This window comes from Eretmochelys imbricata, chromosome 14 (assembly GCF_965152235.1).
Source record: "Eretmochelys imbricata isolate rEreImb1 chromosome 14, rEreImb1.hap1, whole genome shotgun sequence".
NCBI classification, from domain to species: Eukaryota; Metazoa; Chordata; order Testudines; family Cheloniidae; genus Eretmochelys; species Eretmochelys imbricata.
Window position 1 is genome coordinate 12,793,354 of NC_135585.1, and position 14,501 is coordinate 12,807,854.

The window sequence follows — 14,501 nt, forward strand, 5'->3', positions numbered from 1 at the left end:
GAGACAAGCGTTTGAGACACACAGAGCTCTTCTTCAGGGCTGGGAGAAGGTACTCTTAGGGTACATCTACACAGCAATAAAAGACCCACAGCAAGTGACGGCATGGCTGGCTTGGGTCAGCTGTCTTAGACTTGCGAGGCTTGGGATACTTGAATAAAAATTGCGTAAAAATCCCTGGCCTAAGTTTATCTATTTAAACAGAAAGGACAAAGCGTTTGTTAAGCCATTTTCAGAAAATGAGTCTTTTACATAGTCTCATATCCACTGTGCTTAGTGAAGATGACTATGCCCATGATCATGAAGAGATTAATAGGTAACAAAGGAAAGAAACAAGATGTGATGCTTTTCACATTTTTTTAACATTGTACATGCTATCGTGAGCGAAAGAAACAGTAATGTGAATTGAAAGATGTAGCTAACAGATCACGAAATGGTCCATCTAATACATTCACCATTAATACATTCAGTTGATTTTCACAATGATTTTCCAAATATACAGATGTAGCCAAATTACAAAGAACTGCTTCTCCGTTGCAGTATGTGCAGCATATTTAATTCAGCCACTTCTTCCTATTGGTCATTTATGATAATGCACTAGCAAATTGGAGCAAGGCTCTACTTTCTTCTGGTTCCTCCCAGTGAAAATAACCATTTATTTCTTCCTCCTCAAAACTAGGAGACAGACTCTCCCACTACCCTTCCCTCTGGCACCCCACAGCCACAGACTCTGGAAGAGTACAGTTTTGAAGATAAGGCTATAGCAAGACTACTACTCATTCCTCTGAGTTTTTTCCAAAACTCACTTTACTGCTATCAAATATTTTAAAAGGCAGATCTAAATAGCGTGATGTAGAAGCATCTATTACAGTCAAAGGAGCATTCTGAACAGAGACTGTGCTGAAGTACATTGGTCCACTTTTTAAAGAAAAATTAAGTTTTTTTTCTAAAAATACTGATTTTCTGAATAGATTTAAATTGCCAGCGTCATTTTAAAAAATGGGTTTAATGCTTTCATCATGCTTGGGTATTGGACATGAAATTCTATTAAATTTCTATTGTTTAATCAAAGGCAAATGTTTATGTGCAGGTTTTGTTTTAGGAATGAGTGATATCAACAAGTTAGTAGCAAAACACAAGAGGAAATTTTGTTTCTAATGATGATTTGCAATGTTAGGGTGTTCAGATAATTATTGTTGTGTTGTGTTTTGCTTTTTAACTAACATCCTATTACAATTGAATAAATATGCTACTCATTTATTGCTGCATCCACTATTCAGCCAAATACCACTTCTGGCTCCTGAGCTGAATACAACAGTTGGACATTGAATACAGCCATAGCAACTCTGCAGGACGCTGAAAGGTTTGTGGCTAGAACTAAACTGCACTACTGGGACCTGTTTAATATTACAGAAAAACTGTCATATGAATAAGTTTAAATACAATGCGTAAAGTTTTAAAAAGCACGTTGACTACTACTGAAACTTAGGCTGCTGAGTTCCAAAGTCACTTTTGAAAAAGCTTATCCAAGCACAGTTTACTTTGCCATTCAAACAATTAAGGAAAGAATATATCTGAGCTGTCGTCAGTTGTTTGCACAGAGATATAATGCAATGCTGATATGCTTACTAATGTCAAACAGAATGCTACACTGAAGTGACAAGAGGTAAAGCTTACTGAGCAGCCCTTGCACATTAATCTTCTTTTCTCATAAAAGGCCATTTTAAAAAGCTGCCGTGCTAATCCTGCCTTAAAATGCTACATAAATGACTGATCCTAAGGTGGAAAACAATGAGTTTAAAGTAGCAATCTAGTTAAAACCCTTATTTTCAAAGTGAAGCTGTTGCCTATGTATAACTGCACTGCTTTTCTGGAGAGAAAAAAAATTGAATTTTTCCCATAGCTGTTTATCACAGTTTTTTAAATTACTTTTTGCTAACCTTACTTCTATGTCATTCTTTAATTCCTGTATTTTAGGGATATTATGGATCTATTTACAGAGTTACAATATATCAAGTTATCCTCTGGGGGTTACAGAGCATTTCATGAAAGTTTATGCTTTGTGTTTAGTCGTTAATTAAAGATCCTTTCCCCTATTGTAATCCTCTTCTCTTGTCTACACACAGAGAGTTAGAAAGCTTCCCAATTAATAATTCAATAGCTTTTTAATTAGAGCAGCAGTTGTTAACACTGGTTACATGTAATATTCACAACACAGATTAGAGAGAGAGAGATTTCCACCAGTTTATACAGAAGTGCCTTGAAATAACTAAAGAATAATGGCAATAGGAACTGTTTCTGGATTCATAATCATTGGAATGAGTGGATGTTAAGTCACAGACCAGGTTTTACTCTTAGGGCTTGTCTGCACTGGCACTTTACAGCACTGCAACTTTCTCACTCAGGGGTGTGAAAAAACACCCCCCTGAGCGCAGCAAGTTTCAGTGCTGTAAAGCGCCAGTGTAGACTGCACCAGCGCTGGTAGCTACGCCTCTTGGAGAAGTGTTTGGTTTTTTTTTAGAGTGCTGGGAGCTCTCTCCCAGCGCCCTGTCCCGACTACACTGGCCACATTAAAGCGCTGCCATAGCAGACTAGCCCTTAAATCCACTGATGAGCACAGCTTGTGTATTCAACCAACTCCTCAGGAGTGAACCACAGGTTGATCTCTGTCTCAGCACTTCCTGCAGAATCACTGCCATGAATGATGTTCCTAAGAGAAGATAAAGAAAGGTCATTAATAATTATAGAATTAAAAGCACAAGAATTTGCTTTTTAGAAAAACCTCTCTGGTTACTATGACTACAAGTATTAATAAAATGTACACGTAAATATGCAACAGAAGCTTCTTCTCTCATCAGTTTTGATCATGGCGGAAGGAGAAGGAAAGCCACGTCTCCATTTACATCCTTTGACTCCAGTCCTACATTGTCTAGTGGACCCCTGCATCTGGATGAAGTTAATGGGGGTCTTTCCATGTATAATCAGTTTGTAGAATCAGGGCCTGAATGTCCTTACAGGTTTTTCAGCAGTTAGCAAGTTTTTGGTACCAACTGTTATTTCCTAACATTCATTCTAATTTAACATTAAAAAATACATGTTGTTACAAAATGGCATATTCTTGTTTACCAGGACAGTCTTATAGAAAGAGACCAGGAGGCAAGTCATCATGCAGAGAGCTTATTAGTTTTCATAAAATCAGTAGGATTGTGTCAGTACTCAAATGGGAGACCTCCAAGAAAAAATGGAGGTTCTGTAGAAAGTATTTCAGGCCTTGTCTATATGTCCTTACTATAAGGTTGATCAAATTCCAGCATTTACATTCTGCTGTTTGAATTCTTCCAACAGTTTCAACTGGATATAGTGTTCACATTACCAAACTTCATCATAAATCAATTAACTAAGTAGGTCAGTATGCGTATGATTAAAAACTGCTTTAGTTTTGATAAGACAGTTTCAGAACATACCTGCCAACTTGAACACAGAAGTCACCACGTATGGTGCCAGGTTTGGAATCTGCTGGGTTAGTTTCCCCCAGCATTACTCTGCCAGTCTTAATCACATTAAGACCTTCCCACACCTTAAAAATAAAATCCATTAAGATTACGGAATCCAAACTGTAACTAACACAGTAAGAGTTGGCAATGTTATCCAAACTTGATCCCATCATGGTACAGTTGCTAAGTCCCCTTTTTCAAAGAATCTATGGGCAAGGCATAGAAGGATTAGAGTGAAACTGTCTCCGACAAGCTGTGCTCATTCACTGACTGTTAGCCAAAGCGAGAGGGTATTGAATAGCTTTAAGTGTAACAAACAGGTAAGCAATCCATTACAGAATTTCCTAAACACATAAAGCTTCATAGGGATCTCAAATACTTTAGAGGTATACACTCTCTTTACCAAAAAAAAAAAACAAGTCACACTTGTAGCAATCATAGGTTACAATCAACATCTAACACATATCATTACTTGAAAGATTAAATGTTTCACTGTTCTTTTTTCCAGTTTGCTTATTTTGTGTATTTGACAGCACTTTGTGCGGTCAGTTTCCCATTGTTTACATCCCTTACACCCCAGCACATTGCAAAGGGGAAAAGAGAGGTTTTTTTTAAAAAAGAAAGATTTACTTGTAAAACCACAAATTAAAGGGAAACATGTTGTACCTGTAACTACATTTAATCAATTTTTTAAGTATTTAATTTCAAGTTCTTAGTGTCATCTTCAATATGTAACACAAATGAAGTTATGAACAAAAGATACATCAACTGCTTAGTTCTTCTTAAGCAGGTTTTATTTTTAAAAGCTTACCATAGCTACAACAGGTCCAGAGTGCATATATTTCACCAAACCAGCGTAGAATGGCCGATCTTTCAGATCAATGTAGTGTTCTTTCAGAAGGTCTTCAGAGGCCTGCACACACACAAAAAAAGCAGTTTACTGTAAGAACTTAAGAGTATCTTTAAATCACAAGAGATTAACCACAGAGCACTATTAATCCTTAAACAGACATGCTCTTTAAAAATAAGTGATTACAGCAACTGGCTAGATGTGTTGCTTGGTTTATATGAATTTAAAATTATTTCAGTGCACAGTTTAACTCAGCAAGATTGTTTCATCAATATCTAACTACTTTTGAGAAGAAACCTCTTTTTGCTGTAGATGATCCATAGATGCCTATTAAGTGTAAATGGCATCTATAAGAATATTCCCTTTGGACTAAGGACATCATTTTACTAAAATTAGGTTGCTCAAACTGTCAAAAGCATTTAGCTACAGCTGGATGCTGGAAAGTCTCCAAAAATATCCAGCCACAAAATTTGACATTTGATATTTCTGCTAAGATTTCATTTTAAAAAATTACAAAAGATTTTTCACCGAGTGGAGTACACTAGCCTGCTATAAGATTTCATTTCAAACATAAAGGAGAAATATAGAAATGAAGGAAACTCACTTGCATGAATTTCATGGCCACCAGTTTGAAACCCTTCTGTTCAAATCTCTTGATGATTTCTCCCACTAGTCCCCGCTGGACTCCATCAGGCTTGATGGCAATGAAAGTGCGCTCACAAATAGATGCCATCATCCTACAAGAGGAGAAAAAGGGACTCCGTATTCCAGGACCAGAAGGCAAATGCAGCCACAACAGAAATCTAGAAGGCGTATCCACAATCTTCCACAACCTTATTGTGCTTATGTGCACTGAACTAATAAGTCAAAGAATATCCAAAAAGTGCTACAAAAATAAATGTAACATAATAGCCCTATAAATATTGAGGAGAGCAATTAGTCCATACCAAGAATGAAAAGATTTTATATTAAGCGATAAATACAGATTGTATTGCAGGTCGGTGTATTCCAACGTGCACACTGATAGGATGCTACCCTCAATTTAAGACAAAACAGGCTACCTAAGAGCAGGTGTATCACTTTGATCTATAGTTATCTACAGCCAGTCAGTGTTGTAATGAAGTATGCTAAGAATGTGTGTGGTGAATGGAAGGTACGAAAGTCATACTGGAGTAGCCAATGTGTCATTTTTAGAGGCACAAGCTGACTGCTACAGTAGCTACACAGTCACTGTAGTTTACAATAGTCAACATTTTAAAAACCAAAATTAAGCATTTTTCAGACATTAAAAACTAATCTCTAAGAATAGACACATTAAAAGTATGGTGCTTTCTGCAAGTATACCACAGACTGAACCATTTGAGAAACAACAAGCTAGTTATTCCAGAGCAGTTGTGAACGAGCTAAGAGGGCTTCAAATTAAAAAAGCAATTCAACACCTAATAATAATGCTCCCGCTGCCAGTAGCCCTGGACAACGGCAGCCCTCAGACTAACAGGCAGACATCTAATTACAACTCCTGTCCCCTGCTATTGACCCTGCTTGCGTCACTTGGATCATTCATAACCGCAGCTGCCCTGGACCCATGCAGCCCCCTCTGCGCGCCCCTCTCCCATGCCCCTTCAACCATCCCTCGCAGCGCGCGCCCCCTCTCACCCGCCTTCCTGCAGTCCCGGCCCCTGCGGCGGGTCGCGTGGTAGCTGCCGTAACGCCGCCGCCGCCGCCGCCCCCAGCCTCGCGACCACCCAGCTCTAAACACGCCCCCCGCTGCCCCAGCGCCGAGCGGGCCGGAGCCGGCCTGGCAGCCGCGAGGGGCCCGTGTTCCTCCCCACACCCCCACGGGGACGCTTGTCCCGGGGCGCGGATACGCCATCGGGGGGGGGGGGCTGAGGCGACGCTCTGGCGCGACACGGGGGAACGCAAGATTAAGGAGGGAGCAGAGCGACTCCAGGCCCATCGAGTCCTAACTGCGCCGGCAAGTGGGCGGCGCTCTTGCTGCGCATCTCCATCTCTATGGCAGGGAGGAGCGGGACGGGGAAGGGAGGCCGGCGGGGCTGGGGGCTCTGCCCGCCGCGCGGCCAGGGGCGGCTCCGGGCGCTTTCCCGGCAGGGGCCGCAGGGCAGCCCCAGGCATTCCCAGCACGGGAGACACGGGTCGGGCTGTAAACGTGTAGCCCTTGGTGCGGTTTCAAAGGAGACTTCGCCCCTGTAACCGAGCGCAGTGGGTGCAAAGCGGGTGCGGTCACTGCCCTAGGGTGATCTCAGAGGTCCGGATTTTATAGGGACAGTCCCAAATGGGGCTTTTTCTTATAGAGGCGCCTATTGCTCCTCATCCCCTGTCCCGATTTTTCACACTTCCTGTCTAGTCAGCCTAGACCGCCCTGTGCTCCGCCAGTCATACACACGCAGTTTTGTGTCTTCAGGGGGAAGTGTTACAGATTATAGACAGGTTTCGGAGTAACAGCCGTGTTAGTCTGTATTCGCAAAAAGAAAAGGAGTACTTGTGGCACCTTAGAGACTAACCAATTTATTTGAGCATGAGCTTTCGTGAGCTACAGCTCACTTCATCGGATGCATACCGTGGAAACTGCAGCAGACTTTATATACACACAGAGAATATGAAACAATACCTCCTCCCACCCCACTGTCCTGCTGGTAATAGCTTATGTAAAGTGATCATCAAGTTGGGCCATTTCCAGCACAAATACTGGTGTAGTGAGCCCCCGCCACTCCCATGTGAGCGCTCCTACTCCAGAGCAAGGGTGTCTTTTCCACTCCCTTTATGTCACTTTGGCAGCATTAAAACAACAGCAAAAAGCCACAATGAAAGTGTCCTGCCTATCCTAAATTCTCAATTACTGAGGGACAATCTTCACTCGATATATTTTGCTTTTTGCCACCAACTCGCTGTGTAACTTTTTTCATGAGTAATGTACCTGAATGCATGGATGCTAAATATCTAAACTGTATTCTTAAATTCATTCACCTAAATTTGGGTTATTGCTGATGCACTATATGTATCTTATGACTTTAAAAACAAACTTTGTAGTTGTGGATAATCTAAGTAGTATACCCAGATGTACAGACACTCTTTTCTTAACCTATGTGTTATATAATTTTTTTAACATTAGCTTTAATAAAATGTATAAATGTGGAGAAAATGGTAGGACACAGATATCACAGCCCTGCCAACACATGCCTGGACATGCCTATGTGACAAACGGGTTGTGGGGGGGGCCTCCCCCCAGTTAATTAGAATTAGTATATAGGAAATCTGAACAGCAAATCCTAAATATACACGCTCCCTTTTTCACAGTCTTCCGCCCTAATTTTTTAACTTCAAGGGTCCACAGTGCTTTGGCCAAGCCATTGTTGTGCCATTCTAGGAAGCAGGTGGAGACCATCCCACCTCATTACATTCTTTAGCTTTCTACCTATCTCCAAATCCAGTTCAAAATAGGTTTTCAAGTTTCTTTGCATTTCCAGCAACTAGCACCCCTGACCTCATAGCCATTCTGTCTTCTCCATCCCAAGCCTCCTCTTCATGATTCTGACATGAATGGGATTAACTTTTTCTTTATTGTTGCCCCACCTGTCTTTATATCTCTTCCCCTTCTTTTTAAGCTCACATCATAACATTTTTCTTTAGTCCATTAATGATGCCACATTAAGCATTTCTGTGATTCTGTGAACACTATTAAGTATACAAATATAGAGCATAACAATTTTCATGGTAGTAGCTCCCAATGTTGGAATAATCATAGAATCATAGGCCTGGAAGGGACCTCGAGAGGTCATCTCATCCAGTTCCCTTCACTCATGACAGGACTAAGTATTATCTAGACCATCCTGCACAGCTGTTTGTCTAACTTCCTCTTAAAAATCTCCAGTGACTGAGATTCCACAACTTCCCTAGTCAATTTATTCCAGTGCTTATCCTGAGAGTTAGGAAGTTTCTCATAATGCCGAACCTAAACCGTCCTTGCTGCAATTTAAGCCCATTGCTTCTTGTCCTAACCTCAGAGATTAAAGGTAACAATTTTTCTCCCTCCTCCTTGTTACAACCTTTTATGTACTTGAAAACTGTTATCATGTCCCCACCCTCAGTCTTCTCCAGACTAAACAAACTCAGTTTTTTTAAATCTTCCCTGATAGGTCATGTTTCCTAGACCTTTAATAATTTTTGTTACTCTTTTCTGGACTTTCTCCAGTTTGTCCACAGTACTCCAGTTGGAGCCTAATCAGCATGGAGTAGAGTGGAAGAATTACTTCTTGTGTGTTGCTTACAACACTCCTGCTAATACATCAGGGAATGATGCTTTTTTTTTTTTTTTTTTTTTTTTTGCAACAGCGCTACACTGCTGACTCATAGTCAGTTTGTGACCTATATTTAGCTTGTTACCCCCAGATCCCTTTCTGCAGTACTCCTTGCTAGGCAGTCATTTCCAATTTTGTATGTGTGCAACTCATTGTTCCTTCCTAAGTGGAGTACTTTGCATTTGTCCTTATTGAATTTCATTCTGTTTATTTTAGAGCATTTCACCAGTTTGTCCAGATCGTTTTGAATTTTAATCCTATCCTCCAAAACACCTGTACTCCCTCCCATCTGGGCATTGTCTGCAAACTATGTATACACTCTATGCCATTATCTAAATTATCAATGAAGATATTGAACAGAACTGGACCCAGAATTGATCCCTTCTAGCTTGACTGTGAACCACTGAAAACTATTCTCTGGAAATGGTGAAATAAAGTGGTATGGTTCTGCACTTCTATCCCTTCATATTTAGGCCTTCCTCACTTGTATATTTATCTCTCATTTCACTTCATTCTTTTATATACTCCTTTTGTAACCTCCCTTCCCAATTACATAGTATTAGCTCCTGACCTCGTCCTGCTCTGATCCTTTCACTATCCTTTCTTAAAACCGTTTTATTTATACCTTGGCCTTTTACCTTTAATCCACTAATTGGATTTTTATTTTCCTGTGGATGCCCTTGATCCTTCTTTCATCTGACCTTTTAATCCGCATCTCGTTTCCTGATATATGCTCTCTTCTTTCCTTTTACATAAAATGTAAGTCCAGTGAAGTATTTTTATGCCCACAACCTCTGATTTTCCACAATTTATTTGCAGTGGGGATGCCGGGAAAATTACCATCTCTAATATAAGCAGCGGCCAGTACGTCCCTCGGCCCGCGCCATTTCCAGCAGCTCCCATTGGCCTGGAGCAGCGAACCGCGGTCACTGGGAGCCGCGATCGGCCGAACCTGCGGACGTGGCAGGTAAACAAAGCAGCCCGGCCCACCAGGGGCTTTCCCTGCACAAGCGGCGGAACAAGTTTGGGAACCACTGACACCTAGAAATGGCTGATATTTTATGAGACAGGCCTGACCCAAAGACCTTGAAATGAACGCCTCCCCTCAATTTTTTGGAGAATTCAGGTCTGGATCCTAAGTTTGTGACTCTGACCCCTACTTTACAGTGGTCTGAGCTAAAAACCTACATCTGTACAACTCTAAATATTGGGAAAGTTCCAGTCTGAGTACACACCTTGTAGCTTGGATCTACTTCTTGTCATAACTAGACCTACATCTATACAACCCCGCTGATCTGATGTATCTAAATACGCAGTGCAACACACAAGTCTTAAGTACAGTAATTGTTGAGGACCAGGCCAAATGAAAATACAGTATGAGCCTCCTTTGCTCTCCAGTGGAAATTAATGGACTAGCTATTAGTTAGATCTTCACTACCTGATTAGCTCTTGCATTTTTTGAAATAGCATTTTTTGCTAATTTGATAGACTTTGTAACCTTAGCAATATAAACAGTAATATTAGTTCAGGCAATACAGTTCATTATAGCATTAAAACTCAGAGAAAGCCAGTAGTTCATAGCAATCCACAGAAAATTTCTATGGTGGCATTCTCCAAAACAATCTTGAAATAGCTGATGAAAATTGTGGAATATGGAGTATCTAACACTTTTTCAAATCTAAGTTTCTCTTTTTCGGTCTCTAATGTTAAAATAGTATAGAAATTAGCCCATATTATTCATATATGAATATAATATATCCAGATTGGAGCTCATCATTCCGTATTTTAGGGATCTTTCATTATAAACCATTTGTTATCAGCCAGTGTACATTTTTTTCCAAAAGTTTTTACCAGTATTGAAATGTATACCTAATATTAATTCCTTGAAATACTTCAGAAAACTACATAATGAGAGATGAGCAAAGTCCTTGAACTTAGCACTGGGCTGGGAACCACGAGCTACTGAATTCTAATTCCAGCTCTGTCACTGACTCAAAATGTGACCTTAAGCAATTCACTTAACCTCTTTGTGCCTCAACTTCTTCATATATAATTAGTGGATAATAATGTTTGCTTGCTTCTCCAGCATATTGTGAGGCTTCGCTCATTCATGTATTTATAATAAAGTATTATTATCACAATTAAAGAGCAATTGTTCAGCCTGCTTAATCCCAAAATCTGACCTGCCTTCAAGTAGTTATAATCTGGAGATACATTTATTCCAGGTTTAAATTTTTTTTAAATCCACCAGTTGGCACCAAGAAATGAGGAAAAAATATCCTCAAAATTCCAAGAGCTTCTGCTAATGTAGGATTTTCATGGTATGGGGTTAGACTATATATCAGTGTTTCTCAACCTTTTTGATACCAGGGACCAGCTTGCTGCCTTCCTAAATTATATCAGGGAGATCTCATGGAGAGACACCAGTCCACAGACCAATCATTGAGAAACACTAAACTAGATGACCCTTGGGGTCCCTTGTAATCCTAAAATTCTATGATTTAGACCAGGGGTTCTCAAACTGGGGGTCGGGACCCCTCAGAGGATCACGTGGTTATTATGTGGGGGGTCACGAGCTGTCAGTCTCCACCCAAACCCCACTTTGCCTCCAGCATTTATAATGGTGTTAAATATAATAAAAAGAGTTTTTAATTTATAAGGGGGGGGTCGCACTCAGAGGCTTACTATGTGAAAGGGGTCACCAGTACAAAAGTTTGAGAACCACTGATTTAGACTGAAACAGTGTTAAGATCTACTGCTGCATAGCCAGCAGAGGGCCCTCAAAGTATAAACAATTAACACCACTGATGCTGGTGGGGCATATACTACAAAGAAACATACAGATGATCTCGTCAGTCAAAACTCTTGAAGTCTTCTGAGTTAGAGACTGTACAGTGAGTGGGATTGTGAGATTTTTTTCATCATCTAATAATTTGTGAAATATGCTAATAAAACATATTACAGAAAATGCATATTCACCTGGGCTCTACCAGCCAGGCTGCTGTGTTTCCTACAGCTGTTTCAAGTGCTTTATGGAATCATAGGACTGGAAGGGACCTTGAGAGGTCTTCTAGTGTAGTACCCTGCACTCAAGTCAGGACTAAGTATTATCTAGACCATCCCTTACAGGTATTTGTCTACACCTGCGCTTAAAAATCTCCAATTATTAAGATTCCACAACCTCCGTAGGCAATTTATTCCAGTGCTTAACTATCCTGAGAGTTAAGAAGTTTTTCCTAATGCCCAAACTAAACTGCCCTTGCTGCAAATTAAGCCCGTTGCTTCTTGTCCTGTCCTCAGAGGTTAAAGGTAACAATTTCTCTCCCTCCTTCTTGTAACAACCTTTTATGTTCTTGAAAACTATTATCATGTTCCCCCCTCAATTTTTTTTTAATCCAGACTAAACAAACTCAATTTTTTTTAATCTTCCCTGATAGGTCATGTTTCCTAGACCTTTAATCATTTTTGTTACTCTTTTCTGGACTTTCTCCAATTTGTCCACAGTACTCCAGCTGAGGCCTAATCAGTGTGGAGTAGAGTGGAAGAATTACTTGTTGTGTCTGGTTTACAACACTCCTGCTAATACATCCCAGGGAAATGCTTGCTTTTTTTGCAACAGTTTAACACTGTTGACTCATATTTAGCTTGTGACCTCCAGATACCTTTCTGCAGTACTCCTTGCTAGGTAGTCACTTCCAATTTTGTATGTGTGCAACTGATTGTTCCTTCCTAAATGGAGTACTTTGCATTTGTCCTTATTGAAGTTCAGCCTATTTACTTCAGACCATTTATGCAGCATACAGCAATATAAATGCCTCAAGTTTCCACCACTTGTTGATGTCATTTTTCTGGAATGTATTTTCTTGTTGACTGAGATGTTCAGGAAGCAGGAGCTGGCTACAGTGGAATACTGCCACATGTATTATCTCCCCATGCCTTGCCCCACCCATATGACACAAAGGCTGACTCAAGGCTCTTGGCCTGGATCCCGTACAAAACATCACAAGACCTAAGTGTGGACCCACCTATCCCTTCTCCCCGCCCCACTCTCTCCTTTCAGTGAGGTCAGACACCCTTACCCACCCCTTAGCCCCCAAAAGGCTAAAGCCTCTGGTACAGGTGCCTCTTCCCTTAGCGCAGCCTCCCCCTGCAGGTCACGTCATTCCTACCCTGACAGTCCCCTCCCCACATGCCCCTCACCTTTTCTCCCTCAGCCAACAGGCCCCGCCCACTGCTTTCCCGTCCTCATTAAGCCCCTCCCCCAGGCTGTCTCCCCTGCTAGGACCTTCCCCGCAGAGACCCTGCCCCTTACCCCAGGGACCTCAGTTCCCCGCCCACACGCCTCCGGCGACTCCTCGCCCCCCCCCACGCAAGCCCCGCCCCACACGTTCTAGCGTGGCCCGCGCTTCCGCCCCTGTGCCGCGGTGAGTCTGGCGACGCAGGCGCGTCATTCCCCTCCCCCTCCCCCGTACACCGCATGCGGCCCCGCCCTGTCCAGGTGACGCCGCTGCCCCGCGCCCCGCCCCGGCGCTGTGGGTGAGGTCAGTGCGGTGCGCCCGCGCCCTCGCCCAGGCCCCGCCGCAGAGTGGGGAGGAGGCGCTGAGAGCCGCCGCCCGGCCGGGCCCTGTCAGGGAAGGAGCCAGGCGGGCCGGCCGCACCGAGGCCATGGAGCTGGCGGACGGCGTGGTGTACCAGGAAGACCCGGGCGGCCCGGGCCCCGCCATGATGTCGGAGCGGGTGTCGGGGCTGGCGGGCTCCATCTACCGCGAGTTCGAGCGGCTGATCGGGCGCTACGACGAGGAGGTGGTGGCCGAGCTGATGCCGCTGGTGGTGGCGGTGCTGGAGAACCTGGACTCGGTGTGCGCGCACAGCCAGGAGGCCAGCGTGGAGCTGGAGCTGCTGCGGGACGACAACGAGCAGCTGCTCACCCAGTACGAGCGCGAGAAGGCGCTGCGCAAGCAGGCCGAGGAGGTGAGGGGGCCGCGGGGTCGGGGGCTGCTCACAGCGACGAGCTAGCGGCGGCGCTGGGCGAGGATGCGGGACTGGCCCGTGGCACAGCTGAGGGGACCGGGCCGCCCTGCTGGCTCGGCAGGACCTGGGAGGTGGGGCCGCTAGAGCAAGCCGAGGAGGGCGGGGGAGCCGGGCTCGGATGCTCCTGGGATACAGCAATATAAGGGTCGCGGTAGGGTGAGAGTAGGGGCCGGGCCGACGAGGTCCGGGGCCGGCTGTATGTTTCCTAAGCCTAGTTTCCTTTCCTGGGAGTGGGATGGAGGCTTCGAGCTCCTTCTCCCGGGACTCGCTTCCACCTCGTAGGGCGAAGTGCAGGGTGCTTTAACATCCTCTTCCCACGCTGGTGGGACGGTGGAGCTACCCCACTTCACAGCGTGCCAGAGTATTAGGCTGTAGTAGGCTGGCTTCACCTGGTTCCCATACAAGGTAGGTCACACACAGACACCCAACTTTGTACCAACTCGTCTGAGGTGTAGAGATGGCCATATCATGGCTAAACAAGTGGCTTATTTGTAGGGGTAAGGAAACAGATATTTCCCCCTTTCTTCAGACTGTACTGACGCATAGCATCCTGGTCAGAGGAATGTATTGTACATCATATTCCTTTTTTAGGAATAGACAATGCAGAGTTAGAAAATGACAATACAGAGTTAATTACAGCAAGCTGTTTATCTCAGTCCACAGCTTCCACTCTTTTATGTGGCTCTTCTTTCTTTGGGACTCTTAAAATAACTGACTAGAACAGCGCGAGAAGATTTTGTTTTTCTTTTATTCACATGGGTTAGACAGAAGAACAATACTATTTGCTAGAGTAGTCAAGGAACCAAACATTAA

General features: G+C 43.2%; 2 protein-coding genes across 3 annotated transcripts in view; one reads left to right on the forward strand and one right to left on the reverse strand.

The window, feature by feature from the left end:
• Positions 1–337: 337 nt before the first annotated feature.
• LOC144275229 (nucleoside diphosphate kinase A-like) lies at positions 338–6,214 on the reverse strand. The gene is given in 6 exon segments (XM_077834412.1): positions 338–2,707; positions 3,462–3,574; positions 4,303–4,404; positions 4,946–5,078; positions 5,960–6,165; positions 6,167–6,214. Coding segments are annotated over 6 exon segments (714 nt in total). The 3' UTR covers positions 338–2,595.
• Positions 6,215–13,204: 6,990 nt separating this feature from the next.
• Positions 13,205–14,501, forward strand: part of SPAG9 (sperm associated antigen 9) — a 108,326-nt gene continuing 107,029 nt past the window's right edge. For both annotated transcript variants that reach the window (XM_077834303.1, XM_077834301.1), the window contains exon 1: positions 13,205–13,628. In XM_077834303.1, coding sequence (XP_077690429.1) covers positions 13,323–13,628 — 306 coding nt within the window. In that variant the 5' untranslated portion in view covers positions 13,205–13,322. The remainder of the gene's footprint in view (positions 13,629–14,501) is intronic.